The 26352-nt window shown below is 43.0% G+C and overlaps 1 protein-coding gene across 1 annotated transcript in view; it reads left to right on the forward strand.

The window, feature by feature from the left end:
• CLSTN2 (calsyntenin 2) overlaps positions 1 to 26352 on the forward strand; it is an 810104-nt gene that overhangs the window by 634364 nt on the left and 149388 nt on the right. Inside the window, exon 5 of the mRNA XM_075937529.1 lies at positions 6364 to 6513. Coding sequence (XP_075793644.1) covers positions 6364 to 6513 — 150 coding nt within the window. The remainder of the gene's footprint in view (positions 1 to 6363; positions 6514 to 26352) is intronic.

The following is a 26352-nucleotide window of genomic DNA, read 5'->3' on the forward strand; positions in this document are numbered from 1 at the left end:
AACTGCGGATCTGACGTAAGTCGGATCCACGTGACTCGGGGACTGCCTGTATTTCTAACACTGAAGTTCTAAGGCAAAGATCTGTCACAATATAAGTTTTTAACAGACCCGCTTGGGCAAGTTACTTCACTTCTTTGGCTTTATCTGTGTTAGAGCTAGGGGTGTGATTCCCAGCTCGTGTAGACATACTTGTGCCAGTTCTCATCAAGCCAGCACACTAAAAAGAGTAATAGAGCTGCAGCAGCGTGCAGAGTGGCAGTAGGAAACTGAGCCAGTTGCCCTGAGTACAAACCTGCCTGAACCCTGGGGTGCATATTTGAGGTAGTTAGTCTATGCCACCACCCCTGTGCTACCACAGCTACACTACTGCTATTCATGCACTAGCTCGATGACGGCTAATACAAGTATTTCTGCAGCAGCTTCCCACCCTGAAGCTTATACCATAGAAATAGCCTCTGATTTTGTGAGGCATTTTCAGATTTTTAGATGAAAATTGCTATAAAAGATGATGATTTAGAAAGCTCTGTGGCTTGTGGCTGCCTGCTGACTTGTTTGTTATTTTGGTCCTCCTCTCCTCTGGTCTTGAGGAGAATTTAGAATATGGGCTGTCAATAGAAGATGAGAACTTAGTGTTAAATCATCATGAATTCTGTGTGTGTTTTAAATCATACACTATGGTCACTGCCATTAAAGAGTCCTGCTTCCTCACCAGGCATTATTTTAATACTTAGAGTGACCAGATAGAAAGTGTGAAAATTCTGGACAGTGGTTCCGGAGGAGGGGGGGTAGGCACTATATAAATAAAAGTCACAAATATCAGTACAGGCAGTCCCCGACTTACGCAGATCCGACTTGTGTCGGATCCGCACTTACGAACGGGGCTTTTCTCGCCCCGGAGATCGCGGGCGGCAGGACCGCCCAGAGCACAGCGGTCCCACCACCGCGTCCTCTGGGGCGAAAAAAGCTGCTCCGGGTCTCCCTGGTGTGCTGGGGGGGACTCCCCAGCACAACAGGGAGACAGGAGCAAAGCCGCAGAGGCGGCGGGACCTCTGCGCCTCCGCCGCTTTGCTCGGGTCTCCCTGGTCTGCTGGGGGAGGAGGGAGCGCAGCTAGTGCGCCCCCCCTCAGCAGACCAGGCTTTTGTTGTGGGACGCCTGGGGTAGAGCAGCTGGGGTGCTGCCGGGTTGGTCCTGGGGACCTACTGGGCAGCGCCCCAGCTGTTCTGTCCCAGGAGTCCAGATTCAGCCGCTGTTGAAACTGATCAGCATCTGATTCCAGGAAGCCGGGGGCAGAGCCTAGGGCTTCCTGTAGTCAGTCGCTGATCAGTTTCAGCAGTGGCTGAATCTGGAGCCAGTTCCGACTTACATACAAATTCAACTTAAGAACAAACCTATAGTCCTTATCTTGTACGTAACCCATGGACTGCCTGTACTGTTCCCAACAAATCAGGACATCAAGTAACTCTGCTAAATAATCCAGGGGGCAGCCAGATGCAGCCTCCCAGAGCCCTTTACTGTAGAGAGGCTGGAAAGAGACTTAAAACGTGAAGCTTAGCCCCTACTCCGCAGGACAGATGGTAGAGGTGAGAAGCACCTTTTGCCCTCCATAGGAGTAATGAACTGCTGTTGTACAGCTCACTCACTCCCTGCCAACACAGCAGCATGAATAAAACTCAAGAGGCAATTCTGGTGCATCAGGTATGAAAACACAGAAATTGCCCTAGTTGATTAGATCAGTCATAGGTGCCAACTCCAGGGGTTGAAGTACCCACAGGAAACAACAGTGGGTGCTCAGCACACACTGGCAGCCCTGCTGAGCAGTGTCTCTCCGTCTTTCCCATCGCCTGCTGAGATCAGCTGTTCAGAGGCTGAAAGAGGCTCTGGAGGGAGATGTGGAGGGAAGGCAGGGTGTTCTCAAAGAAGGGGAGATGTGGTGGATCAGGCAGAATCATGGTGGGTATGGGGTCTTGAAGGAAGGAGGGGGGGCAGAGCCAGAGGCAGAGGAGGGATTGAGCACCATCAGGGAAAGTGGAAAATCAGTGCTTCTGAGATCAGTGGTCTGGTTCATTCAGTGTCCTGTCATCAACAGTGGCTTGCACCAGTTATTTCAAAAAAGGTGCAATAGCGCCCCTAACGTGCAGTTATGGGTTAACCTGTCCACAAGGAAAATTTCCAAAAATAGTTTTCAGTACTTGACCCTTAATAGTTGGAGGCTGGATTATGACCTGAAGCAAGAGGGTTTAAATCCTTATTTATTTTTAATATGTATTATTATAGCTCTGGGTATTCTTATTGCCTACATAAATGTTTAATTCCTTCTCTGAATCTTCCTTGGGGCTGGGCGTCAATGGTTTATTGTGTCAATGAGTTCCATGAGCTCTCTGCAGGACATGTGAGAAAAGTATTTACTTCTATCAGGTTTCAGTTTCCTTCCCTTTAGATTCATTGACTATCCCTGTGTTTGTATAGGATGAGACAGAAATAACAGAAATTCCCATTGTGTCATCTGGAAACTGTTTATTGTTTTGTCTGTTTATAATGTTTCCCCTTTGTTTATAAAAAAAATCATTGATTAAATTTTAAAATGGCAATGGAATATTAAGCTACAAATAGCCTATGTAACAGAAACACAGAGAATAATTACATCAGTAAACTATCCAGTAATATGTAGAAGACATTCAAATGACCTCTAAAACAAAAACAAAAAAAATCAGAATCTTAAAAGTACAAATCTTAGAAGACTGCAGTGAAATACAATTTTTAGATGATAACAGTGTTCTGTGATTTATAAATCATTATAATGTATTTGTACTTCATTATAGCTATCATCCCAAGCAAATTCCTGTAGGCTGCTAATGCTGATTTAACCTACCTCACTGTCTTGAGAATTATCTCCACATATCATGGAGTAAAACAATGGTATTGTGAATAGAAGAAGCATACACAAAGCAATATGCAGGAATGCCTATCTTGTAGAGCTGGAAGGGACCTTGAGAGATCATTGAGTCCCAGTCCCTTGCACCCACAGTAGGACAAAGTACCATCCACAATAGATTTGCCCCAGATCCCTAAATGGCCCCCTCAAGGACTGAACTCAGAACCCTAAATTTAGCAGGCCACTGCTCAAAACACTGAGATATCCTTGCCCCCTGTCTGTCTGCTGGAAGATGGTGTTACATATGGCAGAGAGCAGGGGAGGCCAATGGACTTCACTTTAGACGAGGTTTGTAAAGCTGTGTTTACAATGAAGAGTAGCTAGAGCGTACCCTTCCTGAGTAGTATTGGATGGTTGATTTGGAAGAAACCAGATATTTTATTTATGGACAGAACCTGTAAGAAAAAATGGATTAGTGCTAATAAGATAGTTGAGGTATAATTTGAGATGAGGGTGCGAAAGTAAGTTACCAAGCTATTTTTTGAATCAGAGAGTGGTCAGAAAAAGCTCAGTTTGACTTTTTACACAGGTTACTGACCAAGTGAGGAACAATTAACCAGAGAGGGCTGTTGGCTGGATAATGAGCTTGCCTACTTTGTAGGAGTTTTTTGAAGGCTTAATTAAGATGCATCATTTGGAAAATATATACTCTTAGGCTACATCTACACTGGCATGATCTTGCACAAGAACTCTTTTGTGGAAGAATTCTTGTGCAAAAACTCTTCCAGAAGAGAGCGTCTATACTGGCATGTGCATTTGCGCAAGAGCTGTGCTTTTGCACAAGAGCATCCTTGCCAGTGTTGACGCTCTCCTGCGCAAGAAAGCTCTGATGGCCATTTTAACCATAGGGCTTTCTTGCGCAAGAAATTCATGTTGCCTGTCTACACTGGCCTCTTGAGCAAGAACAGTTGCGCAAGAGGGCTTATTCCTGAGTGGGAGCATCAGAGGTCTTGCGCAAGAAGCCCTGATTTCATACGTTAGAATGTCAGTGTACTTGCACAAGAACACGCGGCTAGCAGCCACTTTTGCACAAGATCGCACCAATGTAGACACAACCTTAGAGAAACATTAAAGAACCAGTGTAGCGCATTGCCCCAGGAGCAGATCAGGAATCAGAATGTGACTTGGTCACAAACATCTTTCCTGTTTTCCCCTGCTATGAAGGCAATGAAGAGAAAGCACCACACACCGGGGCTATGTCTACAATGCCCACTCTTGTGTAGAAAAATATGCAAATGAGGTGAAGCGTGGAATATCACTGTGCCTCATTTGCATAATTAATGAGGCTCCATTTTTGCACAATAGGCTTTTGCACAAAGAGGAGCTGTCACCATGGCACCACCTCTTGTGCATGAGCCATTCTTCCTGAAAAAATGTGGAAAAACGGCTCTTGCGCAAGAGAGGTTTTTTGCTTAAAAGCCTCTTGCACAAAAACGGAGCATCATTAATTATGCAAATAAAGCGCGGCATTATTCCATGCTTTGCCTCATTTGCATATTTTTTGTGCAAAGTGGGCGCAGTATAGACATAGCTCAGATGTAGGAATTAGAGCTCTAATCCTACACTTGCCATGCTACAATACATGCTGTTGTTTGTGCTTGGAAATGATTGAATGTCTGGGCCAAAACAGCACTTCCATATAGGTCTCTTGAAAACCCTGTTTGTGTGTTCTGCCCGGTTATGAATGAAAAACTAAAGTCTAGGTTTGGAAATTGGCCATGTATGAATAGTAATTTGGGGGTTGGTTTTTCTCCTCAAATTTAAGCTAATGGAAAGAGCTAGCAAAGGCCAGCTCACACGAGGGAACCCTGCCTTCTCTGCAACTTTGAAAATCAAATCCCTTTGTTAGGTGCATAAACACCATGGCTATGTCTAGACTGGCATGATTTTCCACAAATGCTTTTAACGGAAAAGTTTTCCGTTAAAAGCATTTGCGGAAAAGAGTGTCTAGATTGGCATGGACGCTTTTCTGCAAAAGCACTTTTTGCGGAAAAGCATCCGTGCCAATCTAGATGCGCTTTTCCGCAAAAAAAGCCCCGTTCGCCATTTTCACGATCGGGGCTTTTTTGCGCAAAACAAATCTGAGTTGTCTACACTGGCCCTTTTGTGCAAAAGCTTTGCACAAAAGGACTTTTGCCTGAACAGGAGCAGCATAGTATTTCCGCAAGAAGCACTGATTTCAGACAGTATGAAGTCAGTGTTCTTGTGGAAATTCAAGCGGCCAGTGTAGACAGCTGGCAAGTTTTTCCGCAAAAGCAACTGCTTTTGCGGAAAAACTTGCCAGTCTAGACACAGCCCATGTGTGTTCTTGGTGCGTAAGTGTGTATATTTTGGTCAAACTACTTGATTGTGTCAGATCCACATGTCCTGTCGGATCCACAGTTGATATGATGAATTGATATAGTGATTCACATTTAAAATTAATACAGTTTTAGGGTATGAGCAAGGTTATATAAATTCCTATGGCTCAAGAACATTTTGGTATGTTGGTGCAAAAAGTACATCAACATTTCTGAAGTGCAGGTTGAGTGCACAAATGAACTGAATGAAAATGCGGAACTCATTAATTACTACAGCAATCCTATACCACCACAGAAAGTGGTGACTGAGAGCGATCTTTCCATTTTCTTGTGAAAGGTACAATTTCTTTGATACTAGAAGAGGTAATTTGTCACCTTTATGTATCTGTCGGGTTTGGCAGATGAATTTTGTTGTTGAATTTTATTTTCCATCTGGTAGCACAGCAGTGTCATATAAAATGCAGGTGAGCTTTGTTATGTAGATGATGATGATCCTGCTTCATTTGTCCCTTCCTGTGGTTAAAGCCCATTAGAGGGGACTAAAATGAAGAGAGCATTCTCCATTTAGATAGGAGCTAACTGCAAAGGGAGGAAGTGACAAGGTAATTAACTTAGGCTGTGCTATCTTCTCTCCCTGATCTCCACAGGACTAGAGCAAAAACCGTGTGAATTCTTTCCTAGCCCAGACCCTTAGTTACCCTCTTCCTGATTCTTTCCTAAACATGCACCAGTTGTTGTCAATCTGCAAGATCTAAGGGAAAGGAGTAATGATATGGATGTTCTATGTAATGAGTATATTCAGTTGAGGGTAATGTTGTCTGCAATTACATGTTCAATCTTACTTGTATCTTATACCTTTACATGTAATCAGGTGTCTGCAAATACAAAATCCTGAAATGAAATCTCACATGACATGAATGGGGTCCTTTTATTTGGACCCCGTCCCCCAATTTTCTGCATGTAGAACTCCTGAATAAGAAGTTTTCCCACTGAGGGTTTGCTTTATCTGGCCTTTGCTGTTGTGGGCTGATAACTTGGATGCAATGAGACATGGATGAAATACATAATTTTCAAAGAAATTAGATTGATCAAAAATAATTGCTGGATGTTGTTTCATATTATATCTGCAGGTAATATCAGAAACACCGAGAAGCTGAACTACGATAAACAGCACCAGTATGAGATAATGGTAACTGCTTTTGACTGTGGGCAGAAACGTGCAACAGAAGATGTCTTAGTACGAGTTGATGTCAAACCAGTGTGCAAACCAGGCTGGCAAGGTAGGGTTTATATTTGAAATCATTTGGGTTTTTTCTTTTTTCACCATAAATGTCTAGTATTCCTTAAAGCATTATGTATAAAATTATTACTATTTTGTATTTAATTCTGTATTCAATATAGCATCACTTTAAATTATGGATAATCACTCTAGGCTGATTCATATCAAGATATGTCCCTATAGGATAAGTGATTCTTCACAAGCTGGGATGAAGGACTGATCAGATCATCTCAGAAATCATTTAAAAACATGCCCAAAACTTAGTCCATGAAGTTCAAAAGTGTTAAAGATTCTGGGGTTTTTTTGTTTTTATTTTTTGTTTTGTTTTGTTTTTTTACCTTTTTAAATAAACTGTTCAGAGTCAATAGAGCTAAGAAAAAGGCGTGGTTCTGAAACTTAATTGCACTGTGACCCCATTCTAATAACAAATATTACAACATGAACCCATGCAGGGGGCAGGAAAAAAGTGGAGCCATACCTCCGCTGTCCCAAGCTGAAGCCCTGGGTCCTAACAAGTATACTACTGGCTCTGGCAATCCCATTTAAATGGGATCGGAACCCACTTTGGGGTCCTGACCCACAGTTTGAGAACTGCTAGGATACAGCAGGCAGGATTCCTCGTCATGAATCATCAGCGAAATTGTTCACTGAGGGTATGTCTACACTACCCCGCTAGTTTGAACTAGCGGGGTAATGTAGGCATACTGCACTTGCAAATGAAGCCCAGGATTTGAATTTCCCAGGCTTCATTTGCATAAGCAGGGAGCCGCCATTTTTAAATCCCCGCTGGTTCGAACCCCGTGCAGCGCGGCTACACGGGGCTCGAACTAGGTAGTTCGGACTAGGATTCCTATTCCGAACTACCGGTACACCTCGAGGTGGAATGAGGTGTACTGGTAGTTCGGAATAGAAATCCTAGTCTGAACTACCTAGTTCGAGCCCCGTGTAGCTGCACTGCACGGGGTTCGAACCAGCGGGGATTTAAAAATGGCAGCTCCCCGCTTATGCAAATGAAGCCCGGGAAATTCAAATCCCGGGCTTCATTTGCAAGTGCGGTATGCCTACATTACCCTCCTAGTTCGAACTAGGAGGGTAGTGTAGACATACCCTAAGTTTCTCCCCACATGGCCAGTCTGTCGGTGTCATTAGCATATTCACACTGTATCAGAGATGGCGTGATCTACAGGGAACAATCTGCCACAGTTCCAGGTCTGTAAAATGGGGATAACACTTTAACCACAGAGGAGAAATATGTCAGATTGTGAGATGCTCAGATACTCTGATAATGGGAGCCTAAAATACCTAAATTACTCAAATGTAGCTCAGGACTCAATTTAATCTTCAAAATATTTTACGGAGGAAAAATCTTGGCTTCGTTGTCATTGTGGGGCTGGCTGACAGAAGAAACTACAGGCAGTCCCCGACTTACGCGGATCCGACTTATGTCGGATCCACACTTACGAACGAGGCTTTTCTCGCCCCGGAGCTCACGGACGGCGGGTCGCCACCCGTGTCCTCCGGGGCGAGAAAAGCTTCTCCCAGTCTCCCTGGTCTGCTGGGGGGGGGGGGTCCAGCAAAGCCGCTGGACCCCCCCAGCAGACCAGGGACACCCGAGCAAAGCCGCTGCCTGGCTGGCTTAGCTCCTGTCCCCCTGGTCTGCTGGGGGGGTCCAGAAAAGTCGCTGGACTCCCCCAGCAGACCAGGGACACCCGGGGCAAAGGAGCAAAGCCACACGGGCAACAGGGTTCCTCCACCTGTGCGGCTTTGCTCAGGTCTCCCTGGTCTGCTGAGGGGGGAGGGGGAGCAGCTAGTGCGCCTCCCCCCCCCCCCAGCAGACCAGGCTTTTGTTGCGGGATGCCTTGGGTAGAGCAGCTGGGGTACTGCTGGGTTGGTCCTGTGGGAACATACCGGGCAGTGCCCCCAGCTGTTCTAACCCAGGCTCCAGATTCAGCAGCTTTTGAAACTGATCTGGCTGATTCTAGGAAGCTGGGGGCAGAGCAACTCTGCCTCCGGCTTCCTGTAGTCAGCCCCTGGTCAGTTTCAGTGGCAGCAGCTGAATCTGGAGCCAGTTCCGATTTACATACAAATTCAACTTAAAAACAAACCTATAGTCCCTATCTTGTACGTAACCCAGGGACTGCCTGTACTTGTAAACTGAGGACAATGACATTGGAAGTCCCTGAAGCAATAAATGTACACCACCAGGTTTTTGTGTTTTTGCTCACTCTTCAGAGCAGAAAGCCACATTTCCCTTACCTAAGTTTCATTATACATGGGTCCAAAAAATTGAAAGGACACATTTTATAAAAATAAGCCTGTAAAAGAAATAAATTTTATGTATTTCTACATATTCTTAGCTGTGTTTGTTGGTCTAAAAACTTAATATTATTTTTATAAGGTAGAAGACAATTCTCTAGAGTGATTTTACTTGCGTAAATGCTCTTTATTTTGTGAGATTGTTTGCTGGAGAATAAAATGTACAAAAATGTAAGCTCAGAAACTAGCATTAAAATGATGCAATCCCTGATTGTTAACTATTATTTCCATAAAAGTATTTTATTGACTGAGTAATCTTTGTGAAGAAATCATGCTAATGGCACAGTTATGTTGCCCAATAACATCATATTTACAGCAATTTTATTTGACAGTTTAGACATCAATTACAATATAGTTGCTCATTGTAACATTTTTCAGGTAATTAAAAAAAATGATAACCATAAACAAAATGCACACTACCCTTACTTAGATTACCCTCCTTTAATATTACATAAAATGAATATAATCTCTTTGTGATCTTAGCAAAAGGCTGAACATGAGTTCTGATTCTTCCCACATGCAGAACTGATAGTCCTCCAGGAAATCAGAGTTGTGTGTAGCTAATGGATTGTTAACCTTCATTGTATAGTAAGGATCAGTCCTTGGCTTGTTATTTTAATGTGGTGACATCGAGGCTACCTCCAGACTGCCTCCCTCTGTCCGCAGAGGGATGTAAATCAAACACTTTGAAAGTGCAAATGAGCCGGATCATGCGCCTTTTCGAAAGTGAAAGTGAAGTCTAGCCGTGTCTGCTGACAGCGGGGAGCTTTTTCGGCAGATCCTATATTCCTCATTTTTGGAGGAGTACAGGATCTTTCAAAAAAGCTCCCCGCTGTCGGCAGAACCACGGCTAGACTTTACTTTCACTTTCGAAAGGGCGCTTGATCGGCACAGTGCCCGAACGTGAGTATGCAAATGAAGCCTGAGATATTTAAATCCCATGCTCATTTGCGCTTTCAAAGTGCTTGATTTGCATCCCTCTGAGGACAGAGGAACGCAGTCTGGAGGTAGCCTGAAAGAATGGAGTGGCCCATATGTGTGAATGAAAACAAAATGAGGAGGATGGGAACTGCATTAAACTGAGAAGGAACCTATTGAAAGTAGGTAGACAACAACAGGCTTTTAAAAAATGTGTATAGAATATGGTATATGAAGAGATTAGCTCATCTAAGACATCTATGAGAATTTGGAAAGTATGTGGCCTGACAGCATTTATTAGGTCTATAGGTAATATTTATTTTAATTCTGAATTTTGCTTTGGTAAGATATTCTGCACAATTGTGTTCTTTGTTGTTTATGATCTTATGTTCCTCAAGATTCTATGATTCATGAGTCTTTGGTATAGGCAATGGAGAAAAATTGTATTAGTAAATTACATTCTGTTCTCAGTTACACTACGGTACATCCAAATTAGTTGATTTGATGGCAATGGAGTTATTCTGGTTTTTATATCACAGACATGGATAAGAGAAGCTCTTTCATTGTATCTACATTTCTTTGTGTCTCTTGAAATGTGTTTGCAGTGTATATTGTAAGATCCTTGGCATTTTGTATTACATGAATCTTTGGCACTTACCAGATAATCAATAATAATATGGTGATAAGATTATAAAAGATATATATACCATGTCCTGTATTTCTATTAAAAGAAGGAATACTTTTTTGCCTGTTTATTTTTAGGAAGGATGGCCACATATTTCAATTATGTTGTTTTCACCATTGCAGCCAAACTTAAGCTGATTGTAAATCTGTTTGCCTGTTACTGGAAATAATTGTTGTAAAATAATCATTAAGGCAAAACTCAGAGACCTAAAGCCCACTATTTAGTTGTGTAAAATGCAGGTGGGTAGAATGACAATTAGTCTTAATCCCTTCCCTTAAAAGTAAGTTTCAGTTCTTTGAAAACAATAATAAATTTGTGTAATCTTGCCTATCTAAAAGAATTACAAAATATTTTTGTATCTTTTCCAGGAACTCAGCATTTATTGGAGCTCTTGATTATACCACAGAAGCTGGAAAAATAAATTAAAGCATAAGATGTGCAAAATTCTGCAGTATTAACCTTAATAAACTCTGGGTGTGTCTAGACTACAGGGGTTTTTTGAAAAAAGTAACCTTTTTTCAAAAAAACTTCCCCTGCATCTAGACTGCTGCCGCATTCTTTCAAAGTTAAATCAAAAGAAAGTGGCAGTTTTTTCGACTGCAGAAAACCTCATTTTTACGAGGAATAGCACCTTTTTTTGAAAGTGGCATTATTGAATGCAAACAGTGCTTTTTCGAAAGAGAGCATCCAGACTGCCTGGGTGTTCTCTTTCAAAGAAGCGGCTGTCTTTTTCAAAAATATTGGCTACTGTCTAGACGATCTCTTTCAAAAGATACTTTTTTGAAAGTATCTTTTGAAAAAACATCTTTCAAAAGAGGCTTGTAGTCTAGATGTAGCCTGTGTGTTTTTAAAATCTACTAAGTTTGAATTTATTCCATTCTTGGATATTTCCTAAAAGTTGCTATTGGTCAGTGATCTAAACTACTGTGCAGCTCTTTGTGTGATTGGCAGTAACTAAAACAATAGTTGTCCTATTGTGAACCCAATTGCAAAGAACCCAAACATTTTAGTAAAGGTCACAGTCATCCTTCAAATAACCCAAATTGCTCTGGGGTAAGTCAGCAAAGAATTGTCATATACAGAGTGTAATTCAAATACAAATTGATTCCTGTTTCCAGAGGTTAACGCCAGATGACTAATATGTGTAGCAGAGCAAATAAGATTCAGCACACATTGGTCTCACTCTTAAAACAATTTCCCCTTAGGCAGAAAATAGTGCTAGTATTTTTAAAGGGCTGCATCAGTTATCAGCTGCTTCCCCTGCCTCTGAGGATAGACACAAACAACATAGGACCTGTTCAGGAGAGATGAACCTGATACTTACAGGGAAGCTTCCTTAGAAACCCAAACTTTAACCTACCTGACATCAGACAGTTCTTACCCATGCTGGTGGTACCCTCAGCAAACCAAAAATAGAAATCAATAGGCCAGATTCATTCCTATTAGCTCTTTTGGCTTTATTAAAGTCCGAGGCATCAATTTGGCCCAGTAACTTTGAAATATCCATTTGTTCTCATCTCCATTTGTTTCAGAGAATGTAGATGTCAGCAATTACTTTTTCCCAGGAAATAAGAGTGCTTATATAATGAGTCAAAGTTATTATAAGTATGGAAATTTATGTTAGCTGAAAAAAAGGAACAAAGACAGTATCACAACTCTACTTTTTTGTAGCTGTGTCACAAATATAACCATCTCATCTATGGTTTCATCTGAAAAGTGGGTTGTGTCCACGAAAGCTCATGATACCATCTAATTTTTTTTTTTTGTTAGTCTCTAAGGTGCTGCAGGACTATTCACTGTTTTTTAAGTTTTTTCAGTTAGGGTACATCTAAACAGCAGGCCAAAAGTCAAATTAAGTGATGCAACTTGAGCTACCTCAATTGCATAGCTGAAGTCGAAATAGCTTAATTCGGCTTTTGGCCTCGAAATAGCTTAATTCGGCTTTACAGGAGCGGTTGACAAAGGCTTCTCCCCGTCGACCGATCCGTGTCTTGACTCGCGCGCTGTGCAAATGATCAGCTGAGCCGGCACAGCGCAGTGGCCATTTTTATATTAATGAAGCTGGGAATATTTAAATCATTGACTATGATGGGTAGCCTATTTTACATGCTTCTGTCAGCAGAGGCATGTAGTCTAGACATACCCTAAGATTCAACAGATAAGATATGAACAGTCAAACTACGTGCAACTCAGTTTTACCCACAAAAGTAAAAAATATATTAATATGTCAGACATTAACTTCAATGGAGTAGTCCCAGATTCCTGTCCTAACTAATCAGGAACCTATAGTAAAGGTTATTTTAAGAATGGAGATGATGGCAGATAGTTAGATGTGTTCAGAACATTAATGCTAAAAAGGAATGGACAAAAACAAAAGAGAAACTGTGAATCTTCTCATCATAAATGATTAGGGTTGGAAGAAACCTCAGGAGGTCATCTAGTCTAACCCTCTGTTCAAAGCAGGACCAACCCCAACTAAATCATCCCATCCAGGGCTTTATCAAGCCCAGCCTTAAAAACCTCTTAATGATATATTTTTTCCTAATATCCAACCTAGACCTCATCCATTGCAAAATGTTCCTTGTTCTGTCTTCTACCACTACCGAGAACAGCCTAAGTATATCCTGTTCAGAATCCCCCATCAGGTAGGGGAAGGTAGCTATCAAATCCCCCTCTCACTCTTCTCTTCTGCAGACTAAATAAGCCCAGTTCCCGCAGCTTCGCCTCATAAATTATGTGCCCCACCCCCAATCATTTTATTGCTCTCCACTGGACTCTCTCCGATTTGTCCACATCCTTTCGCTAGTGGGGGCCCAAATTTGCATACAGTAGTCTGTGTATGGCCTCACAAGTGTTGAATAAAGGGGAATAATCACTTCTTTCAGTCTGCTGGCAATGCTTGTACTAATGCAGCCCAATATGCCATTAGCCTTCTTGGTAAAAGAGGGCACACTGTTGACTTATATCTAGCTTCGCATCCACTGTAATCCCCAGGTTCATTTCTGGAGAACTGCTGCATGGTCAGTCGATCCCCAGCCTGTAGTTGTGCTTAGTATTCTTCCTTTCTAAGTGCAGATCATTGCTCTCTTGTCCATATCGAGCCTCATCAGATTTCTTTCATCCTGCAGATCAGAGAGCATCTTACAACTCATGAAAGCAAAAGTCTTTTTCCATCCAGGGAAAACATCTGCCATGAAACTCATTCCTCCAGGTCAAATTAGAAAGACAGCTTGTTTGTCACTTGAACACCTTCTCTTCTGTTTGTCATGCCCCTGACTAACTAGCTATAGCTGAAATGGAAACATTAAACCCAATATGAGCCCCACATCAATTTTATTCTAAAACAATTTTTAAAAATCTTTTCTAATCAAGAGATAAAATAATTGCTTATGTTTCTCTGAAGAAGGTACTAGCCTCGTTTCAAAGAAACAGAACATTTTTCCAATCAAGTTGAATTTATCTTGTATATAGTCTGATAATCCACTCACCTCTGATACCATAGCTTTTTTAATGTAACATGATACAATTATATATAGAATTTTCTATATTTGCTTCAGATTGTTGGTTCTCAGAATCATCACAGTTAATGAGATTACTTTGGCCATGTGCTTAATTTCCCATATCCTTTTTACACATAGCTGACCATATCATTATAGATGTCTCAGAAAGTATTGGCTGTTATTACAAATTGCTATATTCCCTTTGACACTGAACAGATTATTCCTGACCCAAGTTTCACACTGGACTTGTGTTAAGGTTGGAATTGCTGCCTTTATGAAAGAAACTGAGGAGCCAGAACTTCACTCCTTACTCAGGCAAAACTCCCTCAAGCTCCTAGTCTTTGTGATACTAAAGCATGAGGATTACCTAAGGAGGTGGTGGAATCTCCATCCCTGGAGGTTTTTAAGTCCCAGTTTGACAAAGCCCTGGCTAGGTTGATTTAGTTGGGATTGATCCTGCTTTGGGCAGGGGGCTGGACTTGATGACCTCCTGAGGTCTCTTCCAGCCCTATGATTCTATGACCACCACAGTCCCCTCTAAACTGCGTGTCAGCACTGTCACACAGATACTTAATCAGCCCCACCCAGTCAGGCAGCTCAGTGAGTAAAGCCTCAAGCCCCTAACTGGGTGGGGTTAATTAAGCAGCAGTAGGGCTGTTCTGCTGCACAGCTTAGAGGGGACCTTTGTGATCACCTTTTTAAATTAATGTGGAAAAATCTAAATATCAGAGTGCATCTCTGTTCCCCTCTTTGTGTTTTCTGTTCAAGTGTATTGAATCCCTATCTCATTTTTTTGCTGTAAATTTCTCTTTGAAATGAACTGTCATTTAAAGTTTCCAAATTATAAATTTTTACAGGTAAATGATTAGAAACTTGTTTGATTTTATATGGTATATTAAATACATCTGATAAGTAGCTCATGCTAATTTTCAAGGGTCACATTTTTAAAAAAGAACTATAGGAGCATGCATTTGATTGTTAATCAACCTTCTTGCATTGAGGACATGAAAGGTATTATTTTCCAAAAATTGATAAAATCACTAGTTCTGCTCATCAGACACAGTGGTATGAGAAATATGCAATATAGGCATCAGTGAGGGGAAAATATTACCAGCATATTGAGGCTTCTGGTGAATTAAAATGGAATGGGAATTTAGTATTCTTGAATAGACATCCTGCCAAAAAAGGAAAAAAACCACAAGTCCAAAGACCTTCTGAATCTGATCTTAGGGCTGCAAAAGACCTGATCAACAGTTGTTGGAGATCCAGTCTTGCTTGCTACCAAGTGTGCTGCTGTAGTAGTTTAGGACAGCGATAAAGTAAATTCAGGATTTACTGGTGTGGTGTTTTGACAGATTTTCTGCTTTGTCAGTGATGATAAATGTTTTGCTGCGTGCATTTTTATATGCTTCCTCAGTATTTCATGCCAGTTCTGCACAGATAGCTAGCATAATAGACTTTACAAGAGACCCCAAAGACCACAGACTCAGATAAGATATGAAGAACCTCCCTATATGGTCTTTTTCAAGGACGAGGTCAGGCTTTTTCCCCACACTGCATTCTTGCCCAAGGTGGTGTCTCATTTTGACATAATCAGAACATATTTCTACTGGTCTTTTACTCAAAACCCCATGGTTCTGGGAAAGAGCAGGCTTTTCACACCTTACATTTTAGGAGAGCTTTGGCCTTTTAATTGGATAGGGAAAAACCTTTTTGTAAGTTCCCCAGTTAAGTGTATCCATAGCTGACAGAATGAAGGGCTCGCCAATGTCAGCGCAGCATATTTGTCTTGGATCACTTCCTGTATCAGGGCGTGTTATGAGCTGGCGCATGTTCCAGCTCCGCCTATCCACTGTATCCACATCAGGAGAAAATATGGTTAAATATCTTTCCTTGGCAGCTCTTCTTAAAAAAAAATTAAACTTTTTCTTTAATCTGCTAAAATGAGGAAACTTTTACTATAATCATTACATGGCCTGTTACTATAAACTTAAATGGAACTATTTTAATATTAGCCTTTGCTCTTTTAAGAAAATTCAATAGTTCTGTACACACTGAACAAAAGTTAAATTGTAAATATATGAAGTGATGAACATCTACTGAATGCATTTCTGAAACTCAACCTAATGGCTTAGGTAGTAACATAATATTGTTGTTCCTTTTGTCATGAGTGCAAAAAGAGCATTTTAAGGGTTATTTATTTTCTACATCAAGGGAGATCCATATTCACATCACACAAAAGCTAACAAATGATTGTTCATGATCAGATGTTTGGAAGTGGATTTCCTGTGGAGCCCCAGCTGCAACTTACATTTTGCTTCATTTTGGGATAATTTCTACTCTCCATTAGCTGCCAGAAGTTGAAGTTGCTGGAGGCATCTCAACACTTTACCAGGGATCAACACTGCTGTGATCAATGCAATGGAGAGGGTGGGGTGTCAATTTAGTGAATCTAGTGAAGACTCTCTAAATCAACCATAGAGCACTCTATGGTTGACTTCAGTACTCCACAGGAAGAACAGGAATGAGGTAAGTCGATGAGGGAACATCTGTCAGCACAGTGTGATGTAGACACCACAGTAAGTCAACCTAAACTATGTTCACTCAGCTATGCTATTCACATAGTTGGAGTAGCATAAATTAGGCTGACTTATCTCTGCAGTGTAGACAAGGCCTGGGAGTCTTGGCTGGCAGCAAACTCAGATCCTGGGAAAAGGAGGCAGTTCTTTAAATCACTCTCAAGGGTTTACATCTGTTTAATGGATGATCTCACAAAGTGAAACTCTGGCAAGGCACAGTGGTGCTATTGATAGATCCGGTAAGAAGCTCTGTCCATTGTAATACAAGAGCTCTTTTAGCCTTTGAAAGTGCTAAAGGAGAGATACTCTCCTCTTCACAATGTTTTTTGTGTTTACGTCAAGGGAAGAGGAACAGATGAGATGATTAGGTGGGATGGCTCATGCTTTCATATGTAAGTTTCCAAAATGGAGCCCAAAATGCTTTGGAAATAACTCTCTGCGAATTTTCTCTGTATAGACATTTGTTTGCAACTCTATACATATGCAAAGAATGCTAGCCAAGGGATAATGGGTATTGGCCATCACACTGTATTGTGCCATTAGAATAACTGCTGAGACATTTTAATGGGCTAGACACCAAATCATTCCAATTGGTCCTGTATGTGCTTTTGAGATGAGGAACGGGCCAAAAAAAAAAAATTGCTGGAAAGAGCAAACCCATAAAAATGGAAATGGCTATAAACAAATCTATGTCTATAAATACACAGTTCTAGAGTGAACTCTACAGTATTTCTGTGGAAGTAAACAAGATGCTGGAACAGCTGGCTAAATGACACATACATAGGCAAAAAAGGGGGTGAAAATGATTATCTGATGTGTATGCTGTATCTAATGTACAAAACCACTTTGAAAATACCATGTCACGTAAAGGCAAACAAGTGCGTATTCATTGGAATGATTTGGTGTCTAGCCCATTAAAATGTCTCAGCAGTTTGGCATCTTGACTGTCGAAGTTCTGAGTAGCTGTTGTGAACATTCTTAACTTGTTTGTATCTGATGCAGCCTGCTGCTCAGGGCTGTCATAAGTGATTGAGCAGATGGATGCAGATTTTCAGGCAGTGGCCAGGTGCAAGCACGCTGTGTGGCTGCACTTTGTGTTAGGTGTTGTCCTAGCACCATGATGCTTTCTATAAGAATTCTGAGCATTGTTTATAGGGAATGTGAAGATTTAAAAACCCCGGTTGCAGCCATGGCCAACATCCAAACTGTAAGTACTCGTGTGACTTAAAAGATATCTAATAGGGGATAAAAACTAAGCAGTGTGTTTTTACTTTCCCGAATTGCGCAACCAATGCTGAATGAGATAGGTCATTGAATGGGTGGATAACATGCTATGGAGGAAGGTGTAGTGGTTTCATTGCTATGTTAGGCTGTCCTTTCTTTCACAGATTATAAGGAACTGACTTTGCCAAAGTTTGACAATACACTGGGATCAATGAAAGTGTGAGATAAGAGCATCTGAATCAACGTGTTTAGATTGCCAGGTATTATGTCTCCTGCCAGTGCTTTTGTGCTCTTAGTAAGGGTTTTGAAGCCTGCAGAATGCATTGGCATTTGCCTCACTTGGTCTCTACGGGGAATACTGTAAATCTAAAAAGCATCATTTTTTACCTTTTCACACTGATTCCACCTCTTCAACATGTGTGACCAAAATCTCCATCCTTAGGTAGATTAACAGGTTCTAAGAAGTCTCTACAGATTCAAAAATATACCATAGATATAGTAGCGTTAGTACCACAGAGTCAAAAATACTAAGCCAGGTGTCGACATTCTATGGAAGGAAAGCCCTTCGAGACACTGTAAAATTGGATTGGCATTTTGGAAAAAGTGTGCTCCTATATTTCCATGGATGTGTTTGTAAGGCTACATGTACTCTATGGATGTGAACAACTAGTCGACTAGTTGACTATCCAATAAGCAAATGCTTATCAGATAGTCGACATACTAGTCGACTAGTGCTCCCCGTGCCTGCATGCAGCAAGGGGGGGAGAGGAGAGGCTTCAAAGTGGTAGTGCTGCATGGAGCCCGGGGCCAGGACCCAGGTTTCCACAGGACACTACCCCTTTGAAACACCATGTGCAGCCCAGGTCCCCAGCTGGCATTTCAAAGCAGCAGCGCTGTGTAAAGCCGGGGATAGGCTCCGCATGGTGCTGCCACTTTGAAACACTATGGGGAGCATGCTGTCCCCATGCTCCCTTCCGTGTTTTCACCTTTGAAGTGTAGCAACAGCTCAGCAAAGGTGGAGGTGCCCTTATCAACTAATTGCATCAACTATTCGATTAGCCAATTAATCTAAATTTAACATCCCTAATGTACACAACAGGCATTATGGTGGCACAGCTGCAGCACTGCCCATATTCCACTGTAGTATAGATACTTGCTACAGTGACGGAAGAGTTTTTTCTTTGCTGTAATAAATTAACCCCCAACAGAGGCATTAGCAAGGTTGACAGAAGAATTTTGCTGGTGACCTAGAGCTATTTACACCAGGGATTATGTTGATTTCACTAAATCCTTGAAGGGTATCACATTTTTCATGTGCCTGGCTACGTATCTAGATCAACCCAAGTTTTAGGTGTAGACAAAGCCTAAACTGTAGCTAACCAGCCTCCAGTGATGTCCAAAGACTTACCCAGGAAGCCTAAAATACAGATGAGAGAAGCCCTTTTTTAAAAGTTAAACTAATTTTGTGAGTATAAAACAGAGAGGAAACTAAATAATTTGTAATGGGGGGCAGAGGGGAAAGGGTGACGAGACAAAGAAAACATGAAAGGGGAGAAGGGAACAGGGAGATCACTAACCACTCTGGGTATGTCTACACTACAATGTTAATTCGAACTAACTTAGTTCGAATTAGTTAATTCGAACTAAGCAAATTCGAAGTAACGGATCCAGATTAAAAAACTAGTTCGAATTAGTGTTTTGCTAATTAAGTGGACCCTGAACCGGGGTTAAGGATGGCCGGAAGCAGTGCCGGCAGGGCATCAGAGGAGGACTTAGAGCGTGGAGATGCTGTCTCAGGCTAGCCGAGGGCTGTGCTTAAAGGATCCCGACCCCCACACCGGACAGACAGTTCTCAGGGGTGCCCTGCTTGCAAAGCAGTCCTGGCTTGGATTGCCCGGACTACCCACACTGGGCACATCACACCACTCAGCCATCAGCCCGGCTGCACTTGCCGCAGGATGCCATCTGGGGAGAGGGGGCAATTGGGGGGCTACAGGAGAGCTTCCACCCCCAGAAGCCCGCAGAGCCAGCCCAGTCCTCCCCATTGGCTCGTGCCCCATTACTCCCTCACCTCCTTCCACTTACCCTTCCTTAGCCCCTCTTCATGATGTACAAAATAAAGATAACGTGTCTTCCAAAATGGAATCTGTCTTTATTGAACAAAACTGGGGGAGACTGGGAAAAGGAGGTGGGAGAGGGGAAGAGAGAGGGTGGGAGAGGGGAGGGCAACTAAAATGATCAGGGGTTGGGAACAGGTCCCATATGAAGAGAGGCTAAAGAGACTGGGACTTCTCAGCTTAGAAAAGAGGAGACGGAGGGGGGACAGGATAGAGGTCTCTAAAAGCAGGAGTTGTGTGGAGAGGGTGCATACAGAAAAGTTCTTCATTAGTTCCCATAAAGAAGGACTAGAGGACACCAAAGAAAAGGAATGGGCAGCAGGCTTCAAACTAGTAACAGAAAGTTGTTCTTCAAAAAGCAAAGAGTCAACCTGTGGAACTCCTTGCTGCAGGAGGCTGTGAAGGCTACAACTAGAACAGAGTTTAAAGGGAAGTGAGATCAAGTCATGGAGGTTGGGGCCATGGTGTGGTATTAGCCGGGGGTAGAAATGGTGTCCCTGGCCTCTGTTTGTGGAAGGCTGGAGAGGGATGGCACGAGACAAATGGCTTGGTCACTGTCTTTGGTCCATCCCCTCCAGGTTCCCTAGGGTTGGCCGCTGTCGGCAGACAGGCTACTGGGCTAGATGGACCTTTGGCCTGACCCAGGACGGCCATTGTAAGCTCAGGGCTCAGTGTCGGGGGTCTCAGTGGACCGCCTTGATTCTCTTGCACACCTGCTCCTGGGTGGCCAGGCCAGCAGCTCTCCTGCCCTAGACGGCCACTTTCCTGAGCCTATTGCGGAGATCGTGGACAAGTTCCACGATGTCTGCACTAGTCCAGGCGGGTGCCCACCTCTTGCGGTCCCAGGCAAGCTCCTGGGAGCCGCCAGCCTGGTCCCGGGAAGACGGGGAGGGCTGGGGGGCATCGGGTGGGTGGCTCGATCCGTGCCAGGTGCAGGGTCTGCTGGCTGGGTGCTGGCAGGCTTACACCTGGCAAGGGCACCGTAGCCAGCCCGTGTCCCTTTAAGGGGTCCGGGGCCGGGAGGGGGGCAGACGAGTTTCCCTGGTGTTGGCCAGAGTGGCCACGAGGGAAACCTGGGGAGGGCTAGCCTCCCACTAGTTCGAATTAAGGGGCTACACACCCCTTAATTCGAACTAGCTAGTTCGAACTAGGCTTAATCCTCGTAAAATGAGGTTTTCCTAGTTCGAACCAAGCGCTCCGCTAGTTTGAATTAAGTTCGAACTAGCAGAGCGCTAGTGTAGTGCCTATGAAAGTTAATTCGAACTAACGTCTGTTAGTTCGTATTAACTTTGTAGTGTAGACACACCCTCTTTCTTGCTGGTGAGTCAGTTAGGAATGTGGATGTGTACCCATGTATATGGTTAACCAGTGAGCCTCAGCTCATCAGTTAACAAACACAGTACACACAGACATCTCCTCTCCCCCCCCTCCACTGCTGCCTCTGTATCCCCCCGGTGTGGTCAGTTGGGGGACAGGCAGGAGCTGGTACACACAGGGAGCTGGCTTAAAAGCAGGCTCCTTATGCATAATGGCTCCCATAGAGCTGCCTCCCTTCCCCCCCGCTACTGCTGATACAGGGGCAGTAGAGTGGGTGCACACGGTGTTTGAAAGTGGCAGCCCCGCATGGATCCCAGGGTCAGTGAGGTGGGACACTTCCCTGCTGGCCCCAGGCTCCATGCGGAACTGCTGCTTCCAAACACTACAGGGAGCACGGGGCCAGTGGGGGATTCAAGCAGTCCCCCGCTGGCCTCCTGTCCCTGCAGCGCTTTCGCCTTTGAATTTTAGCTACAACTCTGGGGCTATTTCTACACTTCAAAGGCAGAGGTGCCCTTATTGACTAATCAAATAGTTGATGCAAATTGCATTGAAAATTTGATTAGCCAATTAATCTAAATTTAACATCCCTAGTGCTTTAACAAAATTGAAGTTTACTCATTCCTCTTGGTACAATGTGGAAGTTCAAGATCCCTCCTAACATTAACTTTCAGACCATAAAGAACAACTGAATTACATTATCAAATGATTATAAAAGGAACAGAAACTGTGAAAGAGGAAGGGAATGTGTTTGTGTGTGTATATGTACAACATATATAATACAGCATTATGGTCATGCAAATGCATGTGCAACATGAAGACAGAATATTCAGTGAATAAAATGGTTGACTAGTAGAAATAGAAAAAACTTTGAATGCTAATAAATTATGAGTGAGGCTTTCTAGCTTTCAGAGATTATTTTAAAGATATGAGTGAGGGTTTCTAGCTTTCAGAGATTATTTTGAGAATTCAGAGCATGTAACAAAACAAATTACTGCAGAGAAAAGAAATCACCATTTTTCTCTTAAACCTTTGCTTTGCTTGGTGCACGCACTTCATCATTTGAAAAACAAAGGAAGGGACCTTGTATTTTATTTCATGTGAACTAGGATGTTATAATTTTGACAATACATGTTATGCCTTTAAAACACGTTATAGCACAGATCATTGTATTCAAAGGCGAAGGGCAGCACAGGTATCAAAAATATACCCATCTCAGAAATGTTGCATCTGCATTGAACTTTAACTTTTTAAGCCTTCTCTCTGTGTATAAATTAAGATCAGCAGTATCAGCTGGTGACATAGTAGTATGTCTCTGGATTCCATTGAAATAAACAGTCTTGTAACAAAACAATGCCTTGACTGATTGTACTGCACTGTATGTCCCACTTTCCATATGGTAAGTATCCAGCCCTCCGGCTTCTTTTCATCTAAGTATCATGCAGTACATCAATCTTGAGATTTCTAGGGCACTTAGTGAGGATGTTCAAAGTTGTTCTAATTGTAACTCCATTTGGATGGATTGGCTTTATTAATTTGTTCTAAGATTATATTGGTTATAAGTGCATAAAATAGTGAAATATTTAACTATAGATCATACTTTTCAAATAAGTTAGAGATGAGCAGCTGAAAATGGTGCTGGGATGATGCACAGAGAGAATCAAACATTCTCTTCTGCAATGCTCTGCCACATGCAACTCCAAACTCTTGAATCATAGAATCATAGAACACTAGAACTGGAAGGAACCTGGAGAGGTCATTAAATCTAATCCCTGCCCTTACAGCAGGACCAACCACCATCTGGATCATCTGACAGATATTTATCTAACCTGCTCTTAAATATCTCAAATGATGAAGATTCCACAAGCTCCCTAGTCACCCTGACAGGAAGTTTTTTCTAATGTGTAACCCAGTGGTCCCCAACCTTTCCTGGCTGCCGGGCACCCAGGAGCAGGGCCGCTCACATGCCAGGCATCTGGGGGTGGGGCCGCTCATGCGCCCTGAGCCCAGGGCCGGCACCGCGCATCTGCCGTGCGCCCGGGGCAGAGGCCGCCCATGCGCCCTGTGCCTGGGACCGGCACTGTGCATGTGCCATGTGCCAGGGGTAGGGGCCACCCACACGCCCTAAGCCTGGGGCTGGCACCACACATGTGCCACGCGCCGGGGCCAGGGCCAGCCCAGATGTTTCGGCGAGCACATATAAATGCCCTGGCGGGCGCCATGGCACTCACAGGCACTGCATTGGGGACCACTGGTCTTACCTAAACCTTCCTTGCTGCAATTTAAGCCCATTGCTTCTTGTCCTATCCTCAGAGGTCAAGGAGAACAACTTTTTGCCCTCCTGCTTGTAACACCCTTTTAGGTACTTGAAAGCTGCTGTTGTGTCCCTTCTCAGTCTTCTCTTTTCCAAACTAAACAAACCCAGTATCTGCAGTGTTCCCTCTTAGGTCATGTCTTCTAGACCAGGGATGGGAACCTTTTATGGGTTGGCGGCTGCTGACCCACAGAAAAATCATTTGGGGGCCGCGCACAAGTGAGAAACAAAATTAAAATACATGAATAAAGAAAACCCAAACCCTCACTGACGTGGCCCCTGACTGAGAAGGAGAAAGACACTCCAGGGATGTATACACTAGCCCCCTAGTTCGAACTAGGGAGGCTAATGTATTCATTCGAAATTGCAAATGCTTTATTTGCATTTTTCCATCCAGGCACCATTTTTAAATCCCCTTAGTCCGAACTAACTGCCTGCGGCTACACGCGGCAGTCAATCATTAACTCGCACTAAGTCCTTAGTTCGAGTTAACTGTTACACCTCGTGTAATTACACCTCATAAAATTAGTTTAACTTTTAAAAAAGGACTTCCACGAGGTGTAACCTCATTCCACAATGTGTAACAGTTAGCTCGAACTAAGGACTTAGTTCGAGTTAATGTTTGACTGACGCGTGTACCCTCAAACATTCCCATCACGCAGCAGAGCTTAGGGGGGCTCAAGCTAGTAGATTTTGTGTGTTCCAGCCTACAGTGAGGTAGCAGGGGCGGGGTTGGAGCACTAGCATGGGCTCCACAATGCTGGGGATGCCTGAGATTTGGGGGCCAGATCCATCCCCCAGGTAGGTTCCCCACCCCTGTTCTAGACCTTTAATCATTTTTGTTGCTCTTCTCTGGACCTCTCCAATTTCTCCACATCCTGAGGCTGCAATAGATCCCATTTGTCTGCAGAAACAACCCTTCCACTAGAGAGATTCACCAGGTAGCTCTACTCCACCATACCTCATCCTTACACAGTTGCCACTGCCCTCTTCTACATGAGCAGAGAAGCTGTGTCAGAGGGAGCTGAGTTCTGTGCTTCTCTGGCACAGTTGGAATGGGTACTGGTTAGAATGCAAGGGCGCCCTCTCTAGCCCCAGATGTGGAGGCAGAACTTGCCTTTTTTAGAAGATACAGTAGATGGAAATTAGAAATATATTGTATTGTAATATAGACCAAAGGGAAGAAAAACTAGATACTATCACTATACCGGTCAAGACAAGCACCCCATATTTTCTTTAAAACATTTACATTGCCTGTCATTTAAAAGGATAATCCTTCCATCATTGTGCATGAAGATCATTTTTATTCATTTTTAAAAGTAACTCTGCCTGGGAAACGTCATGGAGAAGATCTAAAGCATCTTCAGGGGATGCTTTCCAGCAAAGCTACTGCAGCAGTGACCAAGGCCCCTGGGCCCTTTCAAATTGCAGAACCCCGGGGTAATTGCCTCCTTCCCCTCCCCAATTAGCAGGTCTGTTCACAGTCACTTCATGCAGTCATCACTTCTATGCACTTTTCAGGTTGCCCCTAATTGGGGATGGGATAAGAATTTTAGCTTCAATTTTAACACCTCGGGGGGAGGGGGGTGGAAATACTATACAGATGAGGACGATATAAGCAACCTGATCTGTTTTTAACACAGCCGTCACCCTAGAGACTGGATGCTCAGGATTATATTGCACTCTACAGCCACCCCTTTTCTGCCCCAGAATGCCACCCACACGGATGGAGAATGCTATGCTGAGTTTAATAATTTGGCATTAAATCCCTTTTGTGTTGGTGGAGGTAGTGAAGCTGAAGTCACGCATACTGATGAAAAAAACTAGCAGCAACACATTCTGTGAGGCAGATGTTAGACAACATGAACAACAATGGCTCAGTTCTAGCTGAGATATATGAGATATGTTTCTAAATTCCATTTACTGTATCTTGAAAAAAAGCAAGTGCTGCCTCCACATCTGGGGCTATATAGGGAGCCCTAGCACTCTAACCGGTACCATTCCTACTGTGCCAGAGAAGAAGCACAGAACTCAGCTTCCCTTGAAATAGAAGGTTTTTATAGCTCTGGTCATAACTGATCTAGTTTTCCTAATGGGAACTAGAAGAAATGAAGCTGCAGCTCTTTAAATCCTAGGGGACGTCAAGGAGACAATTAAAAAAAATAACACAACAGAAGGACTGAAGCCTTCCGTTATTCTTCTACTATTGACATTTTTATGGCCTATTGAATAAGCAACACCGCAAAGAAGTTTAAAATGTGGATTTGCAGACGGATGTGTCAGCCTCAATTTTCAGGTGGCCAAGATTCCCCGGCTCTGCATTTCCATGGGTTGCCAGGGTTCTCTGTCCTGGCCCCAGCACTGCTGTGGGGCTCCGGCCCTGCTCTTCCTGGTTCCTGCTGGGCTGCTGGTCCTCTTGACATTAGGCTCCCAGGTTCTCTGGTCCAGAAGCATCAATGGTCCTGCTGGACCATGGATGTTGCCAGATGAGAGAGTGCCAGTTTTCAGATGTGCAACCTGTAGTAGGAAACTCTCTCTGTTTGATGATTGGTGGGTAGGGAATAGTCTGTAAATAACTAGTGAATATGAGAATAGAAAGAGCTATAATTCATCTGTCCTCTGGCACATACATAACAGCAAATGCTCATGTTTTGAAGTGAAATGTTAGAAAGTAAATGTACATTTTTTCTATGCAGTCTGAGTATGTAAACTTGAAGCATTTTAGAAAGGGTAGAAAATGCAAATTTGGTGATGTATTGATATACCATTGACCATGCCTAAAGGCATTCTAGTGAAATAGTTATTTGTTAGAGGGAGGAGTGTCAGGCAAACAGTTATTTCAAACATCCTATAGAGTAGCTATAGTGAGGAAA

The sequence above is a fragment of the Pelodiscus sinensis genome, chromosome 10 (genome assembly GCF_049634645.1).
Source record: "Pelodiscus sinensis isolate JC-2024 chromosome 10, ASM4963464v1, whole genome shotgun sequence".
NCBI classification, from domain to species: Eukaryota; Metazoa; Chordata; order Testudines; family Trionychidae; genus Pelodiscus; species Pelodiscus sinensis.